General features: G+C 35.7%; 1 protein-coding gene across 4 annotated transcripts in view; it reads left to right on the top strand.

Annotated features, from left to right (window-relative positions):
* HLTF (helicase like transcription factor) overlaps nucleotides 1-15,785 on the top strand; it is a 60,461-nt gene that overhangs the window by 6,241 nt on the left and 38,435 nt on the right. For all 4 annotated transcript variants that reach the window (XM_045851593.1, XM_045851591.1, XM_045851590.1 and 1 more), the window contains exons 3-8: nucleotides 5,498-5,664; nucleotides 6,832-6,965; nucleotides 7,506-7,603; nucleotides 9,212-9,286; nucleotides 9,472-9,663; nucleotides 12,105-12,200. In XM_045851593.1, coding sequence (XP_045707549.1) covers nucleotides 5,498-5,664; nucleotides 6,832-6,965; nucleotides 7,506-7,603; nucleotides 9,212-9,286; nucleotides 9,472-9,663; nucleotides 12,105-12,200 — 762 coding nt within the window. The remainder of the gene's footprint in view (nucleotides 1-5,497; nucleotides 5,665-6,831; nucleotides 6,966-7,505; nucleotides 7,604-9,211; nucleotides 9,287-9,471; nucleotides 9,664-12,104; nucleotides 12,201-15,785) is intronic.

Genomic DNA, 15,785 nt, shown 5'->3' with positions numbered 1-15,785 from the left:
AAACTTCTTTAACTTGACCTTTTCTGGGAAGCACTTTATCTGCCCTTCCATTCTAAATGATAGCTTTGCTGGATAGAGTAATCTTGGATGTGGATGTGGGTCCTTGCCTTTCAAGACTTTGAATACTTCTTTCCAGCCCCTTCTTGCCTGCAAGGTTTCTTTTGAAAAATCAGCTGGAAGCCTTTTGGGCACTCCTTTGTAGGTAACTGTCTCCTTTTCTCTTGCTGCTTTTAAGATTCCCTCCTTACCTTTAATCTTGGGTAATGTAATTATGATGTGCTTTGGTGTGTGCTTCCTTGGGTCCAACTTGTTTGGGACTCTCTGAGCTTCCTGAACTTCTAAAAATCTCTTTCCTTTGCCAGATTGGGGAAGTTCTCCTTCATTCTTTTTTCAAATAACTTTTCAATTTCTTGCTCTTGCTCTTCTTCTTCTGGCACCCTTATAATTCAGATATTGGAATATTTAAAGTTGTTCCAGAGATTCCAAGCCTCTCTTCATTTTTTTGAATTCTTGTTTCTTCATTCTACTCTGCTTGAATATTTATTTCTTCCTTCTGGTCCGAATTGTTTATGTGAGTCCCGGTTTCCTTCCCTACACTGTTGGATCCATGTATATTTTTCTCTATTTCACTTTGCATAGCCTTTACTTCTTCCTCTATTTTGTGACCATACTCAACCATTTCTTTAGCATCCTGATTACCAGTGTTTTGAACTCTGCACCCGATAGGTTGGCTGTGTCTTCATTGCTTAGTTCTGTGTTTGGAGTTTTGATCACTTCTTTCATTTGGGCCATATTTCTTTGTCTTGGTCCACCTGTTACATTCTAAGGGGTGGAGGCTTAGGTATTAGCCAGGACGAGGCAATGCAGGTCTCTGCATTGTGGCACTATATGTGGAGGAGGGGTACAAAGAGGAGGAGGGGAACAGTGCAGCTTGCTGGGCTCTCTGCCAGTTTTCAGTCACTTCCCCCACTTCTCACATGCAACTTGGGCTGTTCTGGTGCTGATTCCAGGGTGTATCGGCTTGTGTGTGTTCTAGGACCCTGTGCGTCTCTCCAATGAACTCTCCTGTGAGGCTGGGAGTTTCTCCCCCTGCTGTAATCCCACAGGTTTTTACAGCCAGAGGTTTGAGGCTTTATTTCCCCACATGGGAACCCTGGGTTACAGGGTCTTCTCATTCCCCATTTGTTCCTCTCAGTTTATCCACACACAAATGTGGGCTTGCCTGGTCCTCCAGCCACCACCTTGTTACAAGTCCTCTCTGCCCCAGCTGCCCATCTCTGCCCCTCCTATTAATCTGGATGAATGTTTCATCTTTAACTCCTTGGTTGTCGGACTTCCATACAGTTCGATTTCTGGCATTTCTGGTTGATTTTGTTTTGAAATTTGTTGTTGTCCTTCTGCTGGTTATGCAAGGAGGCAAAGTAGATCTACCTATGCCTCCATCTTGGCTGGAACTCCAAATTTAAGCGTTTAAATACCTTGAAAATACTGCATTGGTTGTATATCCTAAGTTTTGTTATTTTAATATTGACATTGCTCATTTTTAACTTTTTAATATTTATTTTCTATGAACTTACAGTTAAACTCTTTATCACTTGACCCTTTTAAAGTCTTTAGAGGTCCTGGCAAAGGTGGAGGTGTAGGTAGAAACTCTTTGTTTTCTTGCACAACCAAAAGGAGGATAACAACCAATCTAAAATCAATAAACAACCAGAAGTGCCAGAAAATCAAACTGCGTGGAACTCCAACAACCAAGGAATTAAAGAAACAGTCAACCAGAACAACCAGACTGGTAAGGTGGTGGATGGAGAGAACTTGCGGTGAGGCACTGGAGAATACAGGTGGGGCTGGATGCGGTGAGGTGGCAGACTGTGTGGGTGGGGCTAACTGAATGGGAAACTGAGACATGGCACTGTGGACTATGGCAGGGTTGCCACGGTAGGAGAAACTCCCAGTCTCACACAAGAGTTCATTGGAAAGGGGGGCTAGAGCCAAGTAGGCGAGCTGCATTGTTCCCTGTCTGGCCTCTTCCCCAAAGGTAGCATTACAGTGCAGCAAGGGGGTTGCCCTGCCCCTGGGAATACCTAAGGCCCACCCTTTTACAACTTAACAGGTATGACATGTCAAAGAAATAGGGCCCAAATGAAAGAACAGAGCAAAACTTCAGAAAGAGAGCTAAGCGATGAGGAGATAGTCAACCTATCTGATGGAGAGTTCAAAGCCCTGGTAATCAGAATGCTCACAGAACTGTCTGAGTTTGTTTGGAAATTGAAGGAACAAATGAAAGATACCCAAAATGAAATAAAGCAAAGTATTCAGGGAACCAACAGTGACAGGAAGGAAACCAGGACTCAAATCAATGATTTGGAATGAAAGGAAGAGATAAACACCCAACCAGAACAGAATGAAGAAACAAGAATTCAAAAAAAAATGAAGAGAGACATAGGAACCTCTGAGACAACTTGAAACGTTCCAATATCCGAATTATAGTAGGAAAAGAAAGAGAATAACAACAGCAAGAAATTGAAAACTTCCTTGAACAAATAATGAAGGAAAATGTCCCCAGTCTTGTGAAGGAAATAGACTTTTAGGAAGTCCAGGAAGCCCAGAGAGTTCCAAAGAAATTGGACCCAAGGAAGCACACACCAAAGCACATCATAATTATATTACCCAAGATTAAAGGTAAGGAGAGAATCTTAAAAGCAGCAAGAGAAAAGGAGACAGTTACCTACAAAGGAGTGCCCAAAAGGCTTCCAGCTGATTTTCCAAAAGAAACCTTGCAGGCAAGAAGGGGCTGGAAAGAAGTATTCAAAGTCTTGAAAGGCAAGGACCCACATCCACATCCAAGATTACTCTATCCAACAAAGCTATCATTTGGAATGAGTTTATTTGGATTTGTTAGGCTTCTTAGATATGTAGATTGATGTTTTTTTAATCAAATTTAGAAAGTTTCAGCTGTTATTTCTTCAAATATTCTTTTTGTCCCTTTTTCTGTTTCCCTTCTGAATATGCTTGCTGTTGTCCCAATGGCCTCTAGGCCTGTTCATGTTTTTACATTTGCTTTCTTTCTGTTCCTTAGACTCTATAGCTGTTCTTAAGATTTTATACAGGTTTCCCCTGTTAGCCAAAAGTAGAGCATTCCTATGAAACCTTTTGTAAACTGAAATGGCTTAAAGCAAAGTAGCAATAATGATTAATTTGTATGGAAAATTTTTTGAGCGTTCCCAGTCCCAAAATTCAACATACACACAGTCCATTTTGTTCATCATGATCAAAATGCATAATTATGTCCAGCTTTACACTAAATGTAACACCCTGGCAAGTTCTCTTAGGCTTTTCTGATATCTTTGGTCATACCTTGCTAATGATGCACAAATTAAATTGAGATAAAGCACAGATGCTCACAGATACAGTTCAAATCTATGGTGGTTTGATGCAGAAATGCCAAGTGTAGTTTCCCAGGGAACAAACTTGGTGGTGCCACTCTTGCTGCTCAGGGTGTGTGCTACCTCTATAACAGCTCACTGCAAAACAAAGGTTAAATGCTATTTTCTTCAGAAACCTTTTAATTGGTGAAAACAAATAGAATACTAATATGTAGGTCTTAATGTAAAAGTGAAGTGTCATTAACTCAGACTTTAGAAAAGTGGGGAATACCTGTAGTTTTAATTCACCCATCTTCACCTTCACTTATTCTTCAACTTGCTCATATCTGCAGTAGAGCCTCTTTAGTGAATATTTAACTTTAGTTATTGCACTTTTGACTCCAGAATTTCTATTTGGGGAGACATAGTTCTCATGCTTTCCTTTAGTTCTTTAAATGTGGTTTGCTTTAGGTCTTTGAAGATATTTAAAATTAAAATAAAAAAAATTTTAGTAGGTCACATATCTATTTTTCCTTAGGAACAGTTGATATTTTTTTTCTTGGAAACAGATTTTTTCCTATGAGTGAACTATATTTTCTTGTTGCTTTCCATGTCCCATTTTTTTGTTGTTGTTGAGAAGTGAACATTTTAAATAATATGGCAACACTACAAATCAGAATTTTCCTCCTCTCCAGGGTTGTTTGTTGCTGATTTTGGTAATTGTTTTTGTTTAGTGACTTCTGAATTAACCCTGTAAAATCTACCCTTTGTTGTGTGTGGGCACTTATGTCTGTACTTAGTTAGCTTGGTGGTCAGCTAATGATTGCATTGGAACTGGTAAATCTTCGAGTCTTTACCAAGAGGATCTGTGTGCATTTGGGGTACTCCTTTAACACACAGGCAACTGACAACTCTGCCTTAGCCTTCACTTCTTGGTTGTTCAGACCTTAAAGTTTGGTCAGAGGTGAGAGCTTAGGGTCTTCCCATGTCTTTCCTGAACGTATACAGCCATATGCTTATACATGGCCTTTTAGATTCCCAGGAATATGTTGGAGCTTCTCAAAGCCTCTTTGGACATCTTATTCCCCAGCTTTTTCTTTGCTTCAACTGTCACCCACTGCTGGTGTAAATTGTTTTTGACAAACACTCACCCAAGGGGGAATGTTTTTTGTACAATGTGAGCTCAGAGCTCAAATAACGACTGTTCTTTGGGAATGAATTTTGAAAGATTCTGCTCTATCGTGCACTGTGGTTACTGCTAGGCTGCACCAAGAATCTCAGCAGGTTGTTATTTTTAAAGGCTATCATGTAACTGAGAGTAGACTATGGGACTAGGGCCCAGATATTCTGCTGTTTTTCTTGATTGAACACTCCTCTTGTTTCTGCAATCCTTTTATTAGTTTTCAGAGTTCTGAAAAAGTTGGTTCTGACAATTTTTGCTGCCTTTTCCATTGTTTTTTGGAAGAGAGAATTTTCTGAAATCTTAATCTTTTTAAATAATAGTATCCATAGGTAATATTTAATCAAATGGAATCAGAATGGCATGAGTTGAAGTCTATATATATTTTCTTATTCCAGTTCCATTTTTTACTTATGAGTAATACCTTTCCCCCCTTTTAGAGTCTAAAGAATTCAGATTTAGGAACCAGCTGGCCTAGATTAAAATCCTAGCTCTCCTACTTACTAGCTTTGTGACCTTGGGCAAGTTACTTCACTTTCCTGTGCTTTACTGTCTTCCTCTGTAAAACGGGGATAATAAATAATACAAACTCAATCTGTGTAATGCACTTAGAACAATGGTAGCACTCAATAAAGATGACTTGTTTTCAGAAGTTATGATGTTGAAAATTTTAGACAGTGTGAATCTGTTGTTAATTTTGATTGTGCCTCTTAGGTATCAAAGATTTGTTAATGTCCCAATGAACATAAATTAGAAAAATATTATATAAGAACTATTAAAATATATTCCTTAGTATTTCTGTAAAAATATGAGTCCAAGAAAATGCACATTTCTTATGTAATGTTACTCAGTAATCATTAAAAAATGAGTGGAAATTCCAGAGAAATAATGACGAAGAAACTATTATTAATGTTTATTATTTCTAATATTATCTGTTCATCATTTTTGTTAGGTTAATAATAATGAAATGGTTGCATTACAACGAGAACCCAATAACCCCTATGATAAGAATGCGATTAAAGTAAACAATGTGAATGGAAATCAGGTTGGCCATGTAAAGAAAGATCTCGCAGCGGCTTTGGCCTATATTATGGACAACAAATTGGCACAAGTTGAAGGGTAATGTACTTCAGAGTTTAGATTTAATAATTTTGAGTTGTAGTGATCTTTGAATTTGTTAAGAGACTGTATAGTTGCTGTAACAACTTTTTTCACTATCCTCTTGGTATGTGTTTAATAAATGCTTTAATTCTCCTCTGATCTACCTCTACTGCCCTAGCTATTCCCTCACTTTCTTATTGAAGTATTATTACCCTAGAGAAAAATATACTTCAGTTTAAATATTAGGAAGTTTACACGTCTCCAAACTTTTTAGTGCATAGATTTGAGAGTTTAGAAGTGTTTGTTTAAATCAGAGGTTGTAAAACTGGTAACCTGTCATCAGATGTAAGTGAACTTCATTTTGCCTACAAAGTATTTACAAATTAAAAATATTTTCCCCCAATATTTGAATATTTGGATATTCTACATTTTATACATGTTATTTTTCCCCTAAATATAAAAATTATTTATGAAGATTTTTCTTGACAAATGGAAGATCTGGTGATTCTGATCTTTTATTTCCACATGACATCAGTTGACTGCTGTAGCTTCATCAATTCATACTCCGAGTTCTACCACCTCTTCCTTACTTAAACTAATCTCCTCAGTTACCTTTTTCGTTTAGGCATTTGTGTTTGTGATCTCAATTTAAGTATGGAATGTTTAGGATATGAACAGGTGAGTTTGGAAGGTAAAGGTTCAGCAATATCTTCTCACTTTACTTGTGTACTTGTTTTCTTCTTTCTCAGTTCATCAAGTTTTTCAAATATTGGGAATAAATTTATGGTAAATCCTAGATCAGAAATAGTTCTTGCAAATCATTCCCCATTCTTATAATGGGTTGCTACTCTCTGGTTCTATTAATGAAAGCTCTAACCTCTCAATTAAACTTACATCTTACTTATCTTACAATCTTGATTATGAACTATCCTTGTGTTTAAACTGCTTTATTCCATCTTCTCAGTTTTTTATGGCATTCTGTTTATTAAAACCACGCTTTTCTTCTGATTGTTGTTGATTCTATTCCATCATTTTTCTGTCTTTATAGTCTGCCCAACTCGTTCTTCCCTGTTTTACTTCATGCAAAATTTGAATACAACACTTAGACTATTTAATAGATTCTTCATGGGAGTAAAAAATGACATTTTTAGTTTCCTACCTTTTTTTCCTTCTTAAATATAATAGGGTAGTTCCTTTTGGTGCAAACAACACTTTTACCATGCCTCTGCGTATGACTCTTTGGGGAAAAGAAGAAAATAGAAAAGCGGTTTTAGACCAGTTGAAGAAACATGGATTTAAATTGGCTCCTGCACCAAAAAGTAAGTTTAGAGTTTAACCTACTATTGATATCGTAAGAATGTAGGAATTGTAAACATTTATTCTGTTAAGTAATACTTCGAGTTTGGTTGGCTGAACTAATTTGCACCAAAGACTCTAGGTTATAATTTTATTTGGTGTTTTTAAAAGAAAATCCCTGAATTTTTTCTCTTTATTTTGAAACAACTATAGATTTATAGGAGGTTATACACACACAGAGAAATGTACAAGGAATTCCTGTAGTCTCTCCCCTAAATTCTCCTAATGATAATGTCTGGAAATCCTGACTATAAACATTCTCTTTAATAAATTATAGACAATTAGAATCTCGCAATAGGGAATGAAAAAGAATGATTTGTTTGGCAAGTATTTGTTCAAATAATGTGGAATTACTTTAATAATGTGTTTTTTGAATGACAGGATTTAGCTTTTAAAAAACCTTTAAACATATTAAAAGTATTTTTAATGGAGTTACAAAAGCTAATTTACTAAAAGGTAGTCTATTTTATTTGGTGATTTTATTTTCATTTTGAAAATTACAGCTTTCGGATTCAGTTTGGAAAGTGGTTGGAGCTCTGGAAGAGCTGGACCAAGCTATAGTATGCCAGTTCATGCAGCAGTACAGCTGACAACTGAACAGGTGTGCTTTTTTTTTCTTTTTAAAAAATATTTTATTTACTTTCAGAGAGAGGGAAAGGGAGGGAGAAAGAGAAGGAGAAAAGCATCAATGTGTGAGGGATACTGGTTGCCTCTCACAGGGCCTCTAACCAGGGACCTTGCCTGCAAATCAGGCATGTGCCCTGACTGGGAACTGAACTGGAAACCTTTCACTTCACAGGCTGGCACTCGTCTTCTGAGCCACACCAGCTAGGGCCAGGTGTACTTTTACTTTGTAATCTAAAAGTGATTTTTAAATGTTGAAGAGTGATGTTTAAAAGAATAAGATAAATATGTAGGTGCTGGCATAGTGATCTTCAGATACATTGTTAAGATATGAAAGATGTAGAATAAGTAGGATGTATATTGCAAACATTCATGTAAAAAGAGAGCAGTGGTAAGGAATATATCCATGGAGTCACATTCATACATACATTAAAACTCATACATTTCTGTATATGCATGGGATGTTTTAGTATGTTTTGATGTTTTTGTATTGTTTGATTTTCTTAGAATGTGCAAATATTTCATAAAACACTGAAACTTGAAACTTACTCCTTTCAGTAAGGTTGCAAATGCAGTGCTAAAAAATTTAATTCTAGTTCTTTGGCATTACTCTGATTCTTACTTGTCTAATTTGTAATCCAGGGTACAGTTATGCTGAATTAGTTTGAAAAAAAAGGGATGTTAAATAAAGTAATGCAATTCAGTCTACAGATATCATCAAAAAGGGATGTTAAATAAAGTAATGCAATTCAGTCTACAGATATCATCAAAACGTTTTTTTGTCTCTACCCATCAGTAGTAATCTTTTTGTATTTTAATTGTAATTATTGTATTTTTCCTCTGCTTATTGTTAGAAGGACTTGATCTTATATCTGGTGGGTAAACCCCAGGTTACTGCTCCTAAATTTTTAGAGTTGGCCTGATTTCTTCTGGGCTATTGCTATGTATTTATCTGCTAGTTTACAAAAGTAATTATAACACATATGTATTGCTATAAAATTTGACTAGATCAGTTTAGAGAATTAACTAAATTAGCATGAGATTGAAATTATCCTAATATTTTACAGCATATAGCAAGTTTTTACTGCTATAATAATAAATAAAAAGTCAATGGCTGAAAAAAAAGTCAAATGTACCTGGTAGGATGTACTAAAATAGTTCAAATACAACTATGTAATAGAATCACAGAATTTCAGTATAGAAGGAACCTTAGAAACACTCTAAATCTAGTTCATTCCTGTCATTTTACAGGATTTTATCAGATGCAGGGCCATAAATGTCTTGCCCAAAGACAGGAATGTCTTGCCCAAAGTTATGTATAGATTTATTTGTGACAGAGCTGTTACTGAAACCCAAGATTTACAATGTTCTATTCTGCATTCTTTTGATTATAACACACTTACCTTTTACCCCTAGAGCACCTATTCATCCTGCCTTAAATGAGCAGCATAGTATCTTAAACAATTTCATGTGCCTTTCATTATTCAACTTTTATAGTTAATTAAATGATTTGAACTCCCCGAGTTAAGTGTAATTATTATTTTAATCGATGTTTCATAACGTTTCTTGTTGCTTTTTGTTGTAGCTTAAAACAGAATTTGACAAATTATTTGAAGATTTAAAAGAAGATGATAAAACTCATGAAATGGAACCAGCTGAGGTACTGAGCCAATATTTTCTATTTAAATCTATCTGGAATTTATGAGACTGAAAACTATTTGGAATTTTAAAATACGGTGATAGTCTATACATTTTTATCACAGGATCAGCTGTTTCCAGATTTGGGGGTGGGTGGGAAGAAGGAGCTTATTGTATCTCTATTTATGACATTGTTTTTATTTACAGGCTATTGAAACACCATTGCTTCCACATCAAAAACAAGCTCTAGCTTGGATGGTTTCTCGGGAAAACAGTAAAGAACTTCCACCATTCTGGGAACAGCGAAATGACTTATACTACAACACAATAACAAATTTTTCTGAGAAGGATCGACCAGAAAATGTCCATGGAGGAATTTTGGCTGATGACATGGGTTTGGTAATTATTTTTTCTTGAGTTAGTAAAATTTTATTTTGTAATTATAATTTTATAAAAAGTAATTTTGAAGTAGATAGAGATAGGAATATGTTGGTGCCAGTAAGGGACGAGATTTTGCTTTCAGTGTAGAGCATAATTTTTCTTATGGTTTTCACCTAAAATAATGTTAACTTTTTTTTTTGTCTTTTTCTGTTAAGGCACAATTAAGATAATCAGTGTAATAGTATATCACAAATGTTGTGATATGCAGAGTATTAAATCATATATTTATGATTCCTTATACCAGCAGTTTGTATATTTTTTGGTCTCAGTAACCCTTTACACACTTAAAGATTATTGAGGAGCCCAAAGAGCTTTTGTTTTTGTGGGTTACATCTATTAATATATCTATAAATATTTATAGTATTAGTAAACAAAAATTTTAATCATACTATTTGTTAATGTGAATAGCATTTTTTGAATAAAAAGTATTCCAGAACAAAAGCAATTTTGATAAGAAGACTGACTTTTAGTTTTGCATATCTCTATCATGTCTAAGGTAATAGATGACATCTGAATTTTTGTATCTGCTTTTTTATTCAGTGTGTTGTGATTATGTTCTGGTTAAAATATATAAGGAAAATCCTTATACAGATATGCAGTTGGAAAAGGGAGGAGTTTTAGATAATTATAGATATTCTTCTTTGATACAATAACAAAATTAAGCAAGTATTAGTTTAATTTTTTAAAGATTTTATTTATTTTTAGAAAGGGGAAGGGAGGGAGAAAGAGGGACAGAAACATCAATGTGTGGTTGCCTCTCGTACACCCCCTACTGGGGGCCTGGCCCACAACCTAGGCATGTGCCCTGAATGGGAATCCAACTGGCAACCCTTTGGTTCGCAGTCCAGAGCTCAATCCACTGAGCCACACCAGCCAGGGCAGTTTATTAAAAATTAGTAGTTATGATATGAAAGTTAAAGATCGTACCAGTGAACTTTTTATACTCTGCTTCATTAAAATCCATTGGTGAGGCTTACAAATTGCATGGATATTTTACCCATGCATGGTTTTATAACATCAGACATTGGCCTTCTGGAAAATACTGGTTCACTGAGTTACACAGCTCTGTCAAGTGTCATGCATTTCATTATATTATATAAAAAATTCACATTCTTTGGTAAAACTGCTGATCTTATTAGGCACTTACATTTTGGGAAGCTCCTATGCTCCATAGTATTGGGTACAAGTTTTCCAACATTCTGATTTTTGCTTGAAAGCTCAAATTTTGTCATTAACAGATGTTGTCAGTTGTTTCTCTTGAAGATGATAGCCTCCCTTTGTTCATTATTCAAGAAAATTTCTGCCTCTCTGTCATGAATAACTAGTTGTTAGTTATTCTTTCAAGTAAAAATGCATGAAAAAGTGATGAGATGTGGTGATGCATGGTGGTTAGTTGAGCTTGAACTCACTCTCACAATGATTTTTCCCTAGATAACGCTCATATTTTGGTATTAGCAGAAGTATTTCATGTGTACTTCCTATCTTGTTACACAGAATATTTAAAACATATGTACTTACGAGACAAGATTTAATAAAATTAGTGTGTACTGCTTCATCAAGTACATTTATAACATTCTTAAAGTGAAACTGGAATTTAAATTTTTTTTACTGTATGTGGCAGTTAATACAATAACCACTATTGGAAAGTAGTGTCACCTGCTTTGTTTTATGCTAAGGCACCAGCAGTTTTGCCCACCATTGCTTTTTGTGGCATTACTACAGTGTGAACACAAGTAAATATTATGACAGTAGTTTTGATGGCACATAACTCCTGAAAAAGCTCTGTGGACCACACTTTGAAAATTGTTGCTTTACACAACTTTAAAATTCTCAGATTTATTTCTGTGTGGCTAATTATACATTTAGCTATGGAAAATAATGAAAAATTACACATTTTCATTTAAGAAAAACGTACAAGATATATCATATTCTTCATGCTTCATAGATAAGTTATAGCTTTTAAGTGTTGCAATTATGTTTAAATGAAATTTAATAAGGTCTTTAACTTCATGTGTATACTGTAATTACTAATAATTTTAAATTAGCTTTGAGTTCTTTGGCAAGCAGAAGTCATAGTTTCATGATAAAGTTATTAGTTCATGGTTAAATATAAAATCTTAGAAGAGCAGTCATTAGATAAAATGACATTTCCCAGAGATGTTGATAGTATTTTAGAGTAAATCATTTAATAATTTCTAATAATGCGGTGTGGGAAAGTATTTCTTAACTTAATGGAACACTTCATTAATATGTGTATTGTTTAATATAATAATCAGTACACTTACATGGTTTTGAATGTTATTTAATATTTGCTTAACTGATTTTAAAGTTGTTTTGGAATGCTCTCCTGTCAACTGGGTTTCAGAATCTGACCATTTGTCTTTTTAAAACATTTAAAGGGCAAAACTCTTACAGCCATTGCAGTAATTCTTACCAACTTCCATGATGGCAAACCTCTTCCTGTTGAAAGAATTAAAAAAAATCAGCTGAAGAAGGTAAAGTGTTAATAAATGTTTTCTCTGAAGTCTTTTGTTTAGTGTTAAACCTTTTAATTTTGTCATTGAAAATAATTGCCAAAAATTTGATAATATCCAGTGTTTTCAGAGATGTCAGGAGTGCCCTCTCTCATGTGTTGCTGATAAGAGTGAAGGTTGGTACCACATTCTTGAGGGCATTTTGGTAATATGTATCAAGTGTCATGAAAGTGTTTATAATCTTCAACTCAGTAATGCCATTTGAAAAAAACTACCCAAAGAAGTTATTAGAAATATATTTTTTCCAAAGATAAAAGTACAAGTCTTTTCCCCCTAACCGCTATTTTAAATGCAGAAAACAAACACTTCTCAGGAAGGTAACAATTAAATTATAATATAGTTATGAAATTTAATACTGTTATACAAAAATAAAAAATTCTAGTTTTGAAGAATACTTTCATGATATTCTTTAGTTAAAAATACCAGGTGCTGGGAGGGTGGCAGGGCCAGATATGAATCTGTGTATAGTGTGTTTGAGTCCTAATTTGGAAATACGTATTTATGTATGTCTAAGTGTAGTTAAACACTATATGTGCCAAATGTTAATAGTGATAATTATGTCCTAGTGATGAAAATATAGGTGACTTTTCATATTTAATTTATATACATTATATATATACTTAATATATTCGTTTTCCATTTCTGAGAATTAAATTGAATTTGTTTTATGAGAAAAATAAATGCCATTAAAATGAAGCACTATTTTTTCTTCTGACCTGAAAATTCAAAGAACTTAAAGAAGGAAATAACTAAGCAAAAGATCTGTGCAAAAATATATTTTTAGATCTCTAATTTTTTTAGATTTCAAAGAGGCTGCACATCGGTTTCCTGCCACTGCTTATTGAGATCCTGTTTTATTAATTTCTGCACTTAGTTGCATTTCCTTCTTTGTACTTTTATTAGGAGTTTAACTGTTTTAATGTCTGAGATTCAGCTTTTTACCTTGAATAAGTCCAATGATTTATGTCCTCTTCTTTTTACATTTGGTTATTGAAACAGAACAGTAGCACCTAAGACTATTTACGGCTGTAGTGTCAATTACCAATTTTTTTTTATTTTTTAAATTTAATTTAATTTTATTGATTATGCTATTTAAGTTGTCCCATTTCCCCTTTTCATTCCCCTCCACCTTGCACACCACCTCTGACCCACAGTCCCCACCTTTAGTTCATGTCCATGTGTCATAAGTTCTTTAGCTTCTACATTTCTCATATTGTTCTTGCCCTTCCTTGTCTTGCCTGTTTTCTACCTACCATCTATGCTACCTATTCTCTCTACCTTTTCCCCTTCTCTCCTCCTCTCACTCCCCTGTTGCTAACCCTCCATGTGATCTCCATTCCATTGCTTCTGCTCCTGTTCTGCTCCTGCTCCAGTTGTTTGCTTAGTTTGCTTTTGCTTTAGGTGTGGTTGTTAATAATTGTCAGTTTGCTGTCATTTTAGTGTACATGTTTTTTATCTTTTTCTTAGATAAGTCCCTTTAACATTTCATATGATAAGGGCTTGGTGATGATGTACTCCTTTAACTTGACCTTATTGGAGAAGTGCTTTATCTGCCCTTCCATTCTAAATGATAGCTTTGCTGGATAGAGCAACTTTGGATGTAGGTCCTTGCCTTTCATGACTTGGAATACTTCTTTCCAGCCCCTTCTTTCCTGCAAGGTCTCTTTTGAGAAATCAGCTGACAGTCTGATGGGCACTCCTTTGTAGGTAACTATCTCCTTATCTCTTGCTGCTTCTAAAATTCTCTCCTTATCTTGAATCTTGGCTAATGTAATTATGATGTGACTTGGTGTGCTCCTCCTTGGATCCAACTTCTTTGGGGCTCTCTGAGCTTCCTGGACTTCCTGGAAGTCTATTTCCTTTGCCAGAATGGGGAAGTTCTCCTTTATTATTTGTTCAAATAAGTTGTCCACTTGTTGCTCTTCCTCTTCCCCTTTTGGCACCCCTGTAATTCAGATGTTGGAACGTTTAAAGATGTCCTGGAGGTTCCTAAGCCTCTCCTCATTTTTTTGAATTCTTGTTTCTTCATTGTTTTCTGGTTCATTGTTTCTTTCTTCCTTCTGGTCCATTCCATTGATTTGAGTCCCGTTTTCTTCCCATCACTATTGGTTCCGTGTGCATTTTCTTTCATTTCACTTAGTGTAGCCTTCCTTTTTTCCTCTAATTTGCGACCACATTCAACCAATCCCATGAGTATCTGATTACCAGGGTTTTGAACTATGCATCTGATAGGTTGGCAATCTCTTTGTCGCCTAAAAGTATTTGCTCTGGGGCTTTGATCTGTTCTTCCATTTGGGCCTTTTTTTTTTTTCCTTGTCGCTCCTGTTACGTATGCAGGGCGGAGCTTTAGGTGTTCCCCAGGGCAGGGCAACCCAGTTACTGGGTTGTGACACTGTATGTGGGGAGTGGGGTCCGAGAGGGAGCAGTGGTGCTTGCTCTGCTCTCTGTCAGATTTCAGTCCCTTCCGCCGCTTCCCCCAAGCAAACTGGGCCTTTCTGGTGCTGAATCCCATGTGGGTGGGTTTGTGTACATTCTAGGCCCCTGTGGGTCTGTCCAACAAACTCTGCTGTGTGGCTGGGAGTATCTTCCAGCACCTCAACCCCCACAGGTGTTTTCAGTTGGTGTTTTGAGGCTTTATTTCCCTGAGCTGGGTAGGGCCCTGGGATGCGCAGTCTGTCTTACAATGCAGCTTCGCCTGGTTTGTCTGCTCATGAATGTGGGACCACTCGGTCAGCCAGCTGCCCTGTGTGCCTCACTGGGTCTGTCGGCTGCCGCCTGTGTGCCCGGGTCTGTCAGCCACCACCTTGTGCACTGGGGTCCACAAGCCACCACTCTTTTCCCAGCTGCCCAACTCTACCCCTCCTACCGGACTGGATGAATGTGTCTCTAGCTCCTTGGTTGCTGGACTTCTGTACAGTTCAGTTTTCTGTCAGTTCTGGTTATTTCTTTGGTTTCTAAATTTTTGTTGTCCTTAATTTGGTTGTGTGAGGAGGCACAGTATGTCTACCTACACCTCCATCTTGGCCGGAAGTCTTCAATTACCAATTTAAAACTTACCTATTATCAATAAGGCTTTCCCTTTTTACCCCAAGATCATCCATGCATACATGTAAGGTGTAATGTAGTTGAAAGGTTTTAGGATAGTTTGTTGCACATTAATTGAAATTCAGGCTGAAAATGTGATTTCTAGCTTAGAATTTATTGCAACAAAAATTTGAGTGATTAAAGTAGATTTAGATATTCCAAACTTACATAGTAAAGTATCATTGATTTAAATTTCATTAGACAGAGTGTAATATTGGATATGTTGGACTTTGTAGAAAGTTTATCTTTGAACTCTATGGAGAAAAAGCTTGCTGAACAAAATTATTTCATATAAAAAGAATAATATAAAGGACATTTTTATTTGTGGATAAACTTTTAGATCATTTTTGCATATTGATTAAATGGTTGTACTAATTATTGAAGATCAAAAGACATTTTTTACATTAGTTCCTTGGAGTTAATGCTTTAAAAATTAATTATCTAAAATAACTATTCTAGCTA

The sequence above is a fragment of the Phyllostomus hastatus genome, unplaced genomic scaffold (assembly GCF_019186645.2).
Source record: "Phyllostomus hastatus isolate PE091 unplaced genomic scaffold, TTU_PhHast_1.1 phas_contig_86, whole genome shotgun sequence".
NCBI classification, from domain to species: domain Eukaryota; kingdom Metazoa; phylum Chordata; class Mammalia; order Chiroptera; family Phyllostomidae; genus Phyllostomus; species Phyllostomus hastatus.
This window is presented reverse-complemented; position numbering and strand designations above follow the sequence as displayed.